Source organism: Vulpes lagopus, chromosome 6 (genome assembly GCF_018345385.1).
Source record: "Vulpes lagopus strain Blue_001 chromosome 6, ASM1834538v1, whole genome shotgun sequence".
In the NCBI taxonomy this organism is placed as follows: domain Eukaryota; kingdom Metazoa; phylum Chordata; class Mammalia; order Carnivora; family Canidae; genus Vulpes; species Vulpes lagopus.
The window spans coordinates 9,819,480-9,832,418 of record NC_054829.1 but is presented as its reverse complement, the minus strand read 5'-3'; the positions used below and the strand labels follow the sequence as shown (position 1 = coordinate 9,832,418).

The 12,939-nt window shown below is 54.9% G+C and overlaps 1 protein-coding gene across 2 annotated transcripts; it reads left to right on the top strand.

The window, feature by feature from the left end:
* Positions 1–977: 977 nt before the first annotated feature.
* Positions 978–10,971, top strand: SERPINA5 (serpin family A member 5). 2 transcript variants are annotated; one of them, XM_041760299.1, is made up of 6 exons: positions 983–1,093; positions 1,233–1,339; positions 6,586–7,218; positions 8,602–8,872; positions 9,217–9,364; positions 9,937–10,971. In XM_041760299.1, the coding sequence occupies exons 3-6, from the start codon at positions 6,603–6,605 to the stop codon at positions 10,123–10,125; spliced, it is 1,224 nt and encodes a 407-aa protein (XP_041616233.1). In that variant the 5' UTR covers positions 983–1,093; positions 1,233–1,339; positions 6,586–6,602; the 3' UTR covers positions 10,126–10,971. The 2 variants fall into 2 exon arrangements, with proteins under 2 accessions (XP_041616234.1, XP_041616233.1); XM_041760300.1 differs by lacking the exon at positions 1,233–1,339 and having other exon boundaries at positions 978–1,093.
* The last annotated feature ends 1,968 nt before the right edge of the window (positions 10,972–12,939 follow it).

The following is a 12,939-nucleotide window of genomic DNA, read 5'->3' as shown; positions in this document are numbered from 1 at the left end:
AGTACCCACCTTCCGGCACATCTGGGAGGCAGCGAGCACAAAGTAAGTGCTCGATGCCCGGTAGTGATGGTGTTTACCTGTAGACTGAGGTGGGCCTCAGTCTCCTCCTGGTCTCAGAGGCAGTAGAGGGACCCTGTTTGCTGAACACCAAGATCGCTTCCCCTGGGCAACGTCTGGCCCCCTGTCTCCTCTGCCAATTCCCCACCCCAGCTCACCCACACCACTCCTGGGTCTTGGCCACATGCAGGACACCTGACACCAGGGCCTGGGGACCTTGGAAATGAAGCAAGGGTTGAGCCAGCACCCTGAACCAGCATCTTGGAAATGCTCTTGAAATGGCGGGGCTGAGTTCCAGAGCCCCAAGGTCAAGGTCAAAAAGGGCAGTTCAGCTCCAGCTGAGCCAGCTGAAATCCCAGATACAGCCCTTTCCTAAGGAAAAAGCCTTGACCTTGAAGTTGGTGACCTGGGCACCTGACATCATTCTGTCCCTAATGATTCATGTCCCTAATTGGATGTCCCGCTCATCTTTCTGAGCCTCAATTCAGTTATTTGCACAGTGAGGGGACTGGATCCAATGTCCCTGCATCCAGCCATGGTGACAGTCCCTCTGACTTCCTCTAGACTCTCACCATTGAAGGAATCCGGTAAGCACTGCCTGGGAATCCGGTAGTGTTGGGGGGTGTGGAGACCTCGGGCTCGCACGATCCTGCCCCAGATGTAGAGCCAAGTGGCTGTGGGAGCAGAGGAATCAGCCTGGAGAAAGGAAGGCTTGCAAGAGGGTGTCCCTTTCTCTGTGTCTGGAAGGCCAGCAGCAGGTGGCCTCCCTGGGGACCCCATGCTGTGGAGGCCAACGGGGGTCTGTTGTAGGACTGGCGAGTGGGTGGCCCTAGGTCAGAGCTCAGGTGGCTGTGCCTACAGCCTACCCGTTGGCAAGAAGCCCTCCAGGACAGGATGAGGCAGGGCCAAGGGGGCGGGGGGCGGAGTCAGGGCTCTGCCCAGGTCAGTGACAAATGCTCCTTCCAACAGCTTCTGCTTTTCGCTGAGCGTGAGGGACTGGGACCTCCACTGTGTGCACGCTTGACTGTGAGACAGAGTAAGTACAGGCATTGAAGACGGACGGGGGGGCCCACGGGCTTGAGGGCATGGGGCCTGATGGGATACTGGGGTTCTGGGATTTGAGAGGCTTCGAAGCTTTGGGGCAGCCCCAGAGTGACCAGGAAAACTTCCCGCAGGGGTGGGGAGAGAGCCAGGGCCTTGGAGGCCGCAGAGTCCACCCTCCGCCCCAGAACTGTGAACTTGGGCACACACTACATCTGGCAGCACCTTGGTGTCCTTATAGGTAAGATGCGAATTATTACACCTTCTCCACAGTGGCTGTGAAGATTCGGTATGTGGTAGCTCTCGCCCAGGAGGGATTTTTATCCCTGCGGCACATCTGGCAACATCTGGAGACATTTGTAGTGGGCACAGCTGGGGACAGGGTTGCACTGGCATCTAGTGGGTAGAGGCCAGGGATGCCCCTAAATCGCTGACAAGGCACAGGAGAGACCCCATGACAAAGAACAGCTCCGAGGTGGAGGAACCCCGAGACAAGGTAGAGGGGACAGAGTCTGGTCCACAGGCGGTGCTCCTCTGTCTGGCTTTCTGCACCTGCCATCTCGGACCTTTAGATATCAGGAGAAACGACGGAACAGCTCTGTTTCCCTGAGTCAGGGCGGCCCCGGCAGGAGCTGCCACCTACAGGGGTCTCAGGGGCTGCTCGAGGTCCGGACGCTGTGTGGCGATTTGTTAAATAGGTGAAACTTGGACATAAAATAAGTATACTTTTCAGTTTTTCTAAGGAGAGGGGCAGTTACTGCCCAGTGTCCTTGGTCACCGATCAAGAAGCATGAAGGATAAGGCGGTGGGCAGAGGGGGCCGGGAGGCGATGGGTTCGTTTGTGCTGGTGGTAGTTTCACGGGTGTACACGGCCCAGGGCTTTTTGTATGTCACTCGTATCTCAAGAAATGAGTTTTAAGGAAGGAAAAGGGAAATGGAAGCCGAATGGCAGGGGAGAGTTGTTCCAAGCCACCTGGCAACTTAGCCCTGGGTGCAGGAGGGCTCCACGTCCAGCACAGGTTCTAAAGCCTCTGAGCCATAGAGAAGGACTTCATTCATTCATTCATTCATTCATTCATTCATTCTTCCAAAAAGGGGTCTGAGCACCAGCCCTTGGCTGCAAACCTCACAGCAAGAGCCTTTTCGGTTGCTCTCTGCTAGGAGCTCGTGCTCTAGTTGGGAACAGAGGCCGGGAGGCAGGAAGGCACCTGAAAATGCTTGTGGAACCCGAGCTTCCATCACTGTGGGGGCTCAGGGGCCATCCTAGAGAATAACAATGCACAGGGAGGGGCCGGGCAGGGGCAAGGCATGACAACAGCGAGCAGCAGACAGGTCTCCTTAGGCACACACCTCCCCCAGCTGAGCGCCAAGTTGACCTGGTAGGACTTTGGGACCTAGCATTCGGAGTAAGTGCAGCAGATCTGGAGTCCATGGATGGTGGGGATTAGTGGGAGGACTTCCTCAGCGCCTGCCCAGCCCCTGCCCAGCCCGGCCGGCTCAAGTCACTCTGGCCTGGGGTGCCAGATGCGCTGGATCCATCTGCTCTTCTCCCTCGGACACGCAGGGGACCTCTCTGCAGAAACACTGGCATCGGGGGGCCGAGGAGAGGGCCAACCAGGCCAGGCTCCACTCTCCTGATTGAGAGCCCATCTCCCAGGGGCCAGGCTCCCAGGGCCTGGAGCAGACTCGCCCCAGCTCACAGTTGGCACAAAACTCTGTCAAAGCTGTGTCTTTCGGCCGGAGGCCTAGTAATATGATGACAGCACAGTCCGGGTTTGAAACTGGGAAGCCTAAAACCAGCACCCTCATGCCTCCACTCTCTCGGACCCCCTATTTCCTCCTCTGTACAATGATGGTGATGATACCAGCTCTTTGTTGCTGTGGAGGAGCATAAATGATCTTGGGCGAGACCCAGGGATACTCACCAGGACCTAGCTACAGGGGAGAGGGAACAAGGCATCTGTCTCAGAACCGTGAAAGGAAGAATGAGGCAGTGTGTACACCAGTCACAGGAATCTGGATTTTAATCCCGGCTCCATCACTCACTGGCTGAGACAAGCTATATACCATTTTGCTCAGCCTCAGTTTACCCATCTGCAAAATGGTCTCAATGATGTTTCTTCCTTTGATGGGTAGATGCAGTAATATTTGTAGAGTATCGAATAGGTTGTTAATGAACACTGTTTGGGGTTTTTTTTTTTAAGATTTTATTTGTTTATTCACAAGAGACACAGAGAGAGGCAGAGACAGGGGCAGAGGGGGAAGCAGGCTCCCTGCGGGGAGCCTGAGCCTGATGCAAGAGTCGATCTCAGGACCCCAGGATCACACCCTGGGCTGAAGGCAGAGGCTCAACCACTGAGCCACCCAGGCGTCCTCAAACACTGGTTTTAGTAAGAGAGAGAGAGTGAGCCCAAGTGGAGAGTTCTAGGTCCCAAACCTGCACCCCGGGGGAGAGTGCATGAGGCTGGAGCCACCTCCAAGGAGACCCTGGTGTCTGGGGAGACTCAGTGGGTGCTGAGAAAGTGGCTCTGGCCCACCAGACCTCTGGTGCTTGGTGGTGGGCAAAGGGGCAGTGGTGGGGAGAATTGTTTATGAACAAGCTGAGGCCTGCAGAGAGGAAGGAACTGGCCCAAGGCCACCGGGCCAGCTGAAGGCACAGGAGGCCAGAACTCTCTCTCCTGCCTGCGCCAACTGCCTCTGGGCTCCATCCAAGCAGGAACCTCCCTCGGTGTCTGCAACTATTCTCTGAAAGCATTTCTTTTGAGGCAATTATCAGCTCGGTGTTAATCTGTGATAATAAGGGAGCGGAGGTTGAGCTGAAGTGTTTGCTCAGCAGCATCCTGCTACATTGACGGCTCTAACACTTTGCAGGAGGGACCATACTGTGCTGTAAAATTGGCTAGTTTAAAGGACCCAGAGATTAAACCACCCACCCACATCCTCTAAAGACTGACACCCAGGGTGCAAACAGAAAGGGGGTGTCAACCTGGGAAGCCCAGACCCTGTGGCTTAATTATCTGCAGATGAGCAGCTATAGTGCTGGCTGCTGAGGCGGGGGATCCAGAGACTGGAGGCGGTGGCGCAGAAGGAGGCCCGGGAGCTGGGGAAGCCAAATGGCCTGGCGGTGTAGAGCACGGGCTGTGAGCCTCGGAACTGAGCTTTGCTGGGATGCCTGAGTGGCTCAGCGGTTGAGCATCTGCCTTTGGCTTAGAGTGTGGTCCCGGGGTCCCGGGATCGAGTCCCGCATCGGGCTCCCCTCAGGGAGCCTGCTTCTCCCTCTGCCTGTGTCTCTGCCTCTTATGAATAGATAAATAAAATCTCTAAAAAAAAAGAACTGAGCTTTACCACCATCAGCCAAGGACTTGGCCTGTCTGAGCGTCAGGTGACCCCTCTGAACAGCGCTAATAGCAGAACCTGCCTCTGAAGGTGGGTGTGAGGCCGAGGGAGGGCAGATAGGAGGAGACGGCGCAGCACCCAACAGCAGGCCCGTGACTGCTGAGGCTGCAGTATTTGATTCTGGGTGGCCGGAGCTTCTGCAAACAGAATGTTCTAAATGAGCCTCCTTTGTGAGCTCAGGTGTGATCTAAACGCCGGGGTTGGTGAGCGTGCCCTGCTCAGGTCACTTGATTTTGCTCAAACTCAGGACTGCAGCCGGGTCAGCCTGACTCCCAAGGTCACTGGCCCTCTCTCCCCCTGCCCTCCCCCCTCCAAGTGGGCCACTTTGTATGCAATGCCCATTGCAGCTGTTTGGGGCCTTTGCGTTTGAGGTTTGTGTGGGTCATGTGACTCTGGCAGGACCCTGAGGCTGGGGACTTGATGACACTGTGTCCTTGGAGGAAGAAGACCCAGCTGGAGGGAGATCTCACCCTCTAGGGCTTTTCTCAGCACACAGGCCACTAGGCCCACACGAGAGCAAGTGTGCAGTGAGAGTGTGTACCCCACAGCACAGCTGAGGAACCGGCGACCTCGGTGGGGCTTTGACTGGAAGCTGCCACAGCCACAGCTGACACTTCCACTGCAACAGGTGTGCGCCTTGACCTGTGTCGACTCCTTAAAGCCCCCAGTCAGCACCTGGGGCAGGTACTGGAGTCACCTCCGCTGCACAGATTGGGGGGTGTGGGTGTGGTCAGTGGCTCAGGACATGACCAACTTACCCCAAACCACACTCATGGGAAGTACTGGGGCTGACCTTTGAACTCAGGAGGCTAGGCTGCCGAGTCTGGGCTGGTCACGGAAGACGGTGGACATGGGGGACTTCGGAAGGCCTGGGCCCAGGAAGGTTTTCTGGTTGGAGAGGAAGGGTCTAGGCAGATGGAGCAGGAGAGGAGGGAGGAGGCAGGGGCTGAGGACCTCCCAGGGCCCACCTAGGAGGCCTCCTTCTCTGGGGGACGGAAGGAAGAAGACATGTCTTGGCTCAGGGTTGCAGTAACAAAGCAGCACACAAGAGGAAATGGGTCTGGAAGGGCTGATTCCTCCTGAGGCCTGTCCCCTGGCCTCGCAGATGCTGGCCCCATCCCTGTGTCCTCAAGTGGACGCCCCTCTGTGTGTGTCTGGGTCCTCACCTCTTCTCACTAGGCCTGCCCATACAACCTTGTTTTGACTTCATCACTTCTTTAAAGACCCTTCCTCCCAATACGGTCACATTCTGAGGTGCTAGGTGTTAGGACTTCATTGTAGGAATGTGGGGGACACAGTTCAGCCACCACAGAGTAGGAGGGAAGTCGAGATGCTCACATTCAGAGCGTAGAATTTTCTCATGGGGTTGGGAGTGGGGAGGTGCCTCTGATGAGGAGCGAGGATGGCCCCCGGGTCCTTGCACAGCCCTGCTCCCTGCCCCAGGGGGTGGATGGGAGAAAGGAGAAAAGAACCAACTGGCATCCGCGTGTTCCCCAGCACATCTCTGGAGCCTGGCACCCTGCCGGCCACGGGGGAGATGCTCAATATGTATTTGCTGAGTGAATGAGAATAAATCCAGCAGTTCCGAGGGGCCCGTGGTGGGGGAGTGGTAATTGGTCTGAGTTCACAGAAGGACCACCGGGCCTTGCAAACGCTGCCTCCAGGGATTGAAGTGACAGTCACAGGCCACCTTGGAAGCAGGCTTCTCATTGCCTGGGAACCTCAGAGATGCTGATGAGGCAGAGAGAAGAGAGCCATGTACTCCCATGTCCCACCTCCTGTAGCACGAACCCTGATATGGACGAGAGGATTCTTGCTCTGGTGGCCAGCCCCCACTTCTGCTCTGCGAACTCTGCTTTCCCCTTCCTCTCCCGACCTTTAGGTGCTCACGTCCCCCGAGTCTCTGTCCTCGAGCCTCCACGGCTCTCCTTACCCCCCTCTCCCAACTGCACAGGCTCATCATCTCCCTTAGATGCTGCATGCTGGGTGGTCACAAGCCTGGGACACCGGCCCTAGACACCCAGTCCCCTCTCTGAGGAGGTGCCCCCGCTGTGCACCCTCCCTGAGGACACCTCCCCGCTGTCCTTTCAGAGCGAGGAGCAGCCACCATGAAGCTCTGCCTCCTTCTGTGCCTGATGCTCTTCAGCTCGCCGGGTGCCAGCCTGCACCGCCACCGCCCCCGGGAGATGAAGAAGAGAGTCAAGGAGCCGCCTGTGGCCAGCACGGTGGCCCCCGCCAGCAGGGACTTCGCCTTCGACCTCTACAGGGCCTTGGCTACAGCTGCCCCCGATCAGAATATCTTCTTCTCTCCTCTGAGCATCTCCACGACCCTGGCCATGCTGTCCCTGGGGGCTGGATCGTCCACAAAGGTGCAGATCCTAGAAGGCCTGGGCCTCCGTCCCCAGGAGGGCTTGGAGGAGGCGCTGCACCGCAGGATCCACCAGCTGCTGCGGGACTTCACCCAGCCCAGGGAGGACATCCAGCTGAGCCTCGGCAACGCCCTGTTCATCAGCCCCACCGTGCGCCTCCAAGACACCTTCCTCCAGGCCGTGAAGACGCTGTACCTGGCAGACACTTTCCCCACCAACTTTGGGGACCCTGCGGGGGCCCAGAAGCAGATCAACGATTACGTGGCGAAGCAAACCAAAGGCAAGATCGTGGACTTGGCTAAGGACCTGGATAGCACTGAGGCCATGGTGATGGTGAATTACATTTTCTTTAAAGGTAAGACCCCGGTGCTCTGGGCCGAATGCTCTCCTTTCCTCTGTTTTTGTCAAAAGGGCCCCCCAAGTCCCACACCCATAAAGGTGAGAGAGTAGAGTTAGTCCCTTCTGGTGCCTTGTTGACAGAGTGAGGCCAACAATCAGCAGAGGGTAGGTCAGGCATCTTCCTATGGTGTAAGGGAATGTCAGTGACCCCGGCTGCTGTCCCCCCTCCACCTGCCACCCTGGGAAGAGCTGGCTCTTGTTCATGGGCCTTGGGCCCCAACTTCCACAACGAGATTGCCATGGCCACCGTACTGCCACTCAGGGAAGGATTGTAGGTCTTAGAAGGGCCTTGGAGGGCCTCCCCCTTCCCCTACACCCTTGCCCCCATGCCCTCCTAGGGGCTAGGCTCTTCTTTCAGCAGAGAAATCCCTCGACAAGCACCTGGCCTCTGGAGAGTCTTCTCCCCCCGTCCCACAACAGCTGATCCCCCCAGCTCCATCTCCCTGACGTTTCTGGTGGATACCCCTACTCATCTCCGCTCTCACGTCTGCTTCTCCTTCTGGATGCAGAGCCCCTTTGGTGCCCCCATGTGGGGCCTGGCTGAGGATGTGGAGGCAGAAGTAGATAAAGAGGGGAGGAAGGGAGAGAGGAAAGAGGGAAACAGCTTGTTAACTGCCTCCCCCTTCCTAGGAGCACAGATGGCGAGCATCCAGCTTGGAGTCCGAGTTTTCATGTCCCCCACCCCCCCATGCAGGACTCTCTCTCTCTGACACCAGGCTGCAGGGGACAACTGTGACAGAAGCTATGTGGGGTCCTGGGGTGGGCTCCGTATCTTACATCTACTAAGAAGATGCAGAAAACTATCTGTATCTCGTTGATGCAGAAGAGCTGGAGGGATCAGACACAGCAGGAAGCATAAGTGAGGGCTTCTCAGTAGGAAAAGTCCTGTATGTCCAGGAACCTTACAAACTCTCTCCCCCAAACTGAGATCAAAATCCAAAAATGGGAAAAGAGTGAAAAACAGAATAACTCCCCAAGGTGTAGTGTGGCTTTGTCAGCCGTCATTACTGCGGACCTTCTTCTAGAAGATATTCGACCTTGAGTAACACCAGAGATCAAACAAACAACTTTGGCAGTTAAGGGCCTCCAAGGACATGAAAACCATACCCTTTGCTTTGCACACGTGGAAGGAAAACCTCATAGAAAGTTCAGGCACGTCCCCGGGCACGTCCCCGAAGTTATAAAAAGGCTCACCTTTCTAGTCCAAGGGTTGCGGGATCCCTGCCACTGAGGAGGAGACTGCGCAAGGGGGGATGAGCTCTGTTTGGTGGGTTTACTGTCTCGACGCCGTTCATCTGCAGCTCGGACTTTCTAACACCTTTTCCATTTTGATATTTAGCTAAGTGGGAGACAGGCTTCAACCACAAAAGCACCCGCAAGCAGGACTTCCATGTGACCTCGGAGACGGTGGTTCAGGTGCCCATGATGAAACAGGAAGACCATTATTACTACTACGTGGACCGGAACCTCTCCTGCAGGGTGGTGGGTGTCCCCTACAAAGGGAACGCCACCGCTCTGTTCGTCCTCCCCGGTGAGGGCCAGATGGGACAGCTGGAGAATGGAATGAGTGAGAAAACACTGAAGAAGTGGCTCAAGATGTTCACAAAGAGGTATTCCACAGGCGACATGAGGCCAGGCTGGCCCTGCACACTGCCAGGGAGACACAGCGGTCGTGGGAAGGTCTCACCCAGCCCAGGAGCTGCCTCCCAACCTGGAGGCATCGTGTGAGGGCCCAGCCCCTGGGGCCTGACCCAGCTGGAGGGAGCAGGCCTGAGTGCCCCCTTTCCTGATGGGGCTGTCAGAGTGGGCGGGGACCCATGGGGACAGACCCCATGGTCCAAGTCCAGAGTCGGGTGGGCTCTAGGCAAGGGGCTGGAGGACCATTATGAAACTGAGGGCAGGTAGCTGGGATATGAGTTCAGCCAGCCGATGAAAGTTCCTATTCTCTTTCCAGGCAGCTTGAGCTCTATCTTCCCAAGTTCTCCATTGAGGGCTCCTACCAGCTGGACAAAGTTCTCCCTACGCTGGGCATCAATGACGTCTTTACCTCCCACGCTGACCTGACTGGCATGACCAATGACACTAATATCCAGGTGTCTGAGGTGAGCTCAGAAGAAGCTTTCTGTGATTTCTGTTCTATTTTGCTCTATTCTATTCTATTCTATTCTATTCTATTCTATTCTATTCTATTTTAATTTATTCTGCTCCACTCCTTTCATTCCATTCCACCTTCTAAATTCTCTCTCCCTCTTTCTCTCTCACTCTCCTCTTTTCCTTCAAGAAACAAAGATATCACTTTGCACCTCATCCTATGTGCAATGGGAAGCCATATCCAGCACCGCATCTTAGGAGGAGCTCTCAAGAAGCAATCAAAACTAAGACTTAGGTGCTAGCTCCTTCACTCACTAGCTGTGTGACACTTACTTGGCCTCTCTGAGCCTCCTTTCTCTCTATAAAATTGGAGGGTCACATCCTTGCTTCAAGATTCCATGAAAATTCAAGGGAAGGCACAGATCCCAGTGCACAGTAGTGGCACGACTACCTGTCATTTGCTACCTGCTTGGTGGCATGGTTGCACAGAGAGTTGGACAGTGATGGCAGAAGCTTCACCGTCTCCAGTGATGGCATCTCCCAGGCCCTGATGGTTTGGTGACATCTGATCTTTCCTCTGCAGATGGTGCACAAGGCTATGGTGGAGGTGGACGAGTCGGGGACTCAAGCGGCTGCAGCCACAGAAGCAATCTTCATGTTCAAGTCGGCCCCAATGAGGCCTCACAAGATCATGTTCAACAGGCCCTTTATGATGCTCATTGTGGAGAATGCCACGAACATCCTCTTCCTTGGCAAAGTGACCCATCCCTGAGGTGGGTGTTTCTCCTGAAAGGGCACAGGCCTCCATAGTGGAAGTCCCTACTGGGAGCTGGTGATTGACACAGGTTTCGTTGACTAATGAAGCATTTACAAGTAATAATAATCATAGTATTGATATACTAACGATGGCTGCTTTTCACACAACTGCAAGACGTGGCCACCTTGAGGAACCTTCGAGAGCATTTGATCTGGCCCTCACTCTTCATCAGTGGAGTCTAGCACCGAGGCCCAGAGAGGTTGGTTGACTTGCCCAAGGACACACAGCATGTTAGCAGTAGAGAGAGGCCCAGAATCCAGGCCTCTGATGCCCAGCCCAGTGCCACCGAGCTCTGTAGGAGGATTGTTCTGGCAGGCATTTCTACCAAGAAATGTAGTTCTAAGCAGAGGCCTTCTCTTGCCAGCAATACCAGCCATCCATTCATCATGGTTCAGAAAAAAAACAAGGAATGGGGCTTATGTCCCAGCTAACCAGCTGTGGGGCATTGGGGTGATCCTATTCCTCTCTGGACCTCAATTTCCCCCATGCATCCAAGGAAGGATCAGGTGAAAGGTTGAAGGTTCCTTGACATCAAATAAAGAGGCCGGGGTGTTCCCTACCCATCACCATAGATTTTAACACATTCCAGTGCTCCTTGTCCTAGAAGAAAAGCAAGTGGACACCAGGGTGGAAAGGGCCCATCACAGCATCAAACTATCCTGAGGCTTCATTACAACCTCCTGGCGTGGCTGGGGGCAGGAGAATAGAGACTTGTTGCAAACACTAGAGTATCCGTTGAAGACATTGATGACTAGCCACGAATTTTAGCATCAACAAGAGTAATAAAGCATTTTGCAAACACTGAGTGTCATTGTCCTTATGGAAGTAATGCTGGGAACGGTCACATTAATAGCTTACCGTGTACCAGGCCTGGTGCCACGTGCTTCACCTGGATGGTTGCCTTTATCTGCTGTGAGGCAGGTAGTGCTATTATCCCCATTTTACAGATGGGGGAGTCAAGGCTTGGAGAGAGCAGGCTACTTCTCCAGTCACACAAGGGTGGAGGCAGGAATTGCCCCAGGGAGTGCAGCCCCAAGACCCACATTTTCAGTCTTGTGCTCTGCTGCAGGAAAGACATGATGAAGAACCAGAAGCCTGGTTCCAGATGCATCACTCCCCTGGGATGCAGGCAAGCTTACTCTCCCTCCTCTTTTATGAAAGCCCCTACAGACACTTCCTCGTCTAGCAAATGAAATGGATCGGACACTTTAAAGAATCAATGAATGAATGAATGAGTCCTTCACTCAAATTGTCCTCTAATTAGCCACCCCTTTAAATCTGAGTGCTTGCCCAGCCCACCCTGCATGGCCCTAGTGTGCTCCCAGTGAGGCTGTACCTGCTGCCCTGATCCAGAGTCTGCACTGTATTGCAAAAGGTCAGAACCTCAAGCCTTGGGCACACCTCAAAGTACTGAGCACCTACTTTGTGCCAGCCTTTGGGGACACTTATACCTGTCATCTCCTGAATCCCTCGACAACCCCTCAGAGTATGTCCGTGTACCCATTTTACAGAGGGGACGTGAGGGCATGTGCAGAGGCTGAGGACAGTGAGAGGCTTAGGCCCTGGGACCCAGATGGCACCTGTGTTGACATATGGTTGGGCAGATGGCTGAGATGGGACCCGGACAGCTTGTCTGCATCTGAGCTTCCAGCTCAGGGACAGCATTTCAGGATTGGGTCTCCTCGTGGGCTCAGACCCACTCCCGTGTGCCTTTCCCTTGCGAAATGTCTCTCCTGCCTTGGCAGATATTTCTCTCACTGTTTGCCCGACCAGTCCAAGGTCAGAGGGAGGCCCTGCCTGTGTGATGTGTGTAAGACCAAGGTCCAGAGTTGTCTGAAGTTCACTGGGCACATGGTCACACAAGAGCTACCATGTATGAGGTTGAGATGGGCTCCAGGGTGGCTGCATGTCACACACTGAAGCTCCCGGCTGGGTGTCATGGCAGGCCTCATCACTCAACTGTCACACGGTCCTGGGATGAACACAATGATATAGCATGGGGGGGTGGGGGGGGTGGAGAGAGAGAGAAAGAGGTCAGGAAAACCTTCTTGGAAGAGGTGATATTGAGCTGGTCTTGAGTAAATAAGCCTTCACCAGACAGCAGGTTTGGGAACAGGGGAGAGACTCCAGCAGAGAGAAAGGCCGGAGGATGATGTTGAGCAAGCTGCAGTGTGTGGAAACCACAGAGACTTCATTCCAGACCAGGATAAGTTGTGTGAAGGAGAGTAGTGAGGATGAGGTGCCTGCACAAACATCTGGGACGGGGACCTTGAACAAGAAGCTGGTGTTACGGGATCCCTGGGTGGCGCAGCGGTTTGGCGCCTGCCTTTGGCCCAGGGCGCGATCCTGGAGACCCGGGATCGAATCCCACGTCGGGCTCCCGGTGCATGGAGCCCGCTTCTCCCTCTGACTATGTCTCTGCCTCTCTCTCTCTGTCTCTCTGTGTGTGACTATCATAAATAAAAAAAATAAAAAAAAGAAGCTGGTGTTACTCTGTTCTATTTCTTCCTGATTTTAGAATGGCTTGGTCATCCGCATCACACCCTGAGCCCTCCCTGGACCCCTCGCATCCCTCATTCTCACACGGGCACATGAGCAGACACCTCCACTCAGCACTATAGGGGGCACTTGCACCTATGTGCACCTGCTCCTCCAGTGGCCCTTTCTCCAATTGACCTCGTCCATCCTGTCCAGTAAAAGGGCAGCTTAACAACAGAAACTGTGTTATCACACAGTTCTGGAAGCTGGAGTCTGAGACCCAGGTGTTAG

Coding starts and splice junctions, on each gene's coding strand:
- SERPINA5 (XM_041760300.1), top strand. CDS start 6,603: ATGAAGCTCTGCCTCCTTCTGTGCCTGATGCTCTTCAGCTCGCCGGGT. Junction 7,219..8,601: donor GAATTACATTTTCTTTAAAG/GTAAGACCCCGG, acceptor TTTGATATTTAG/CTAAGTGGGAGACAGGCTTC. Junction 8,873..9,216: donor CTCAAGATGTTCACAAAGAG/GTATTCCACAGG, acceptor TTCTCTTTCCAG/GCAGCTTGAGCTCTATCTTC.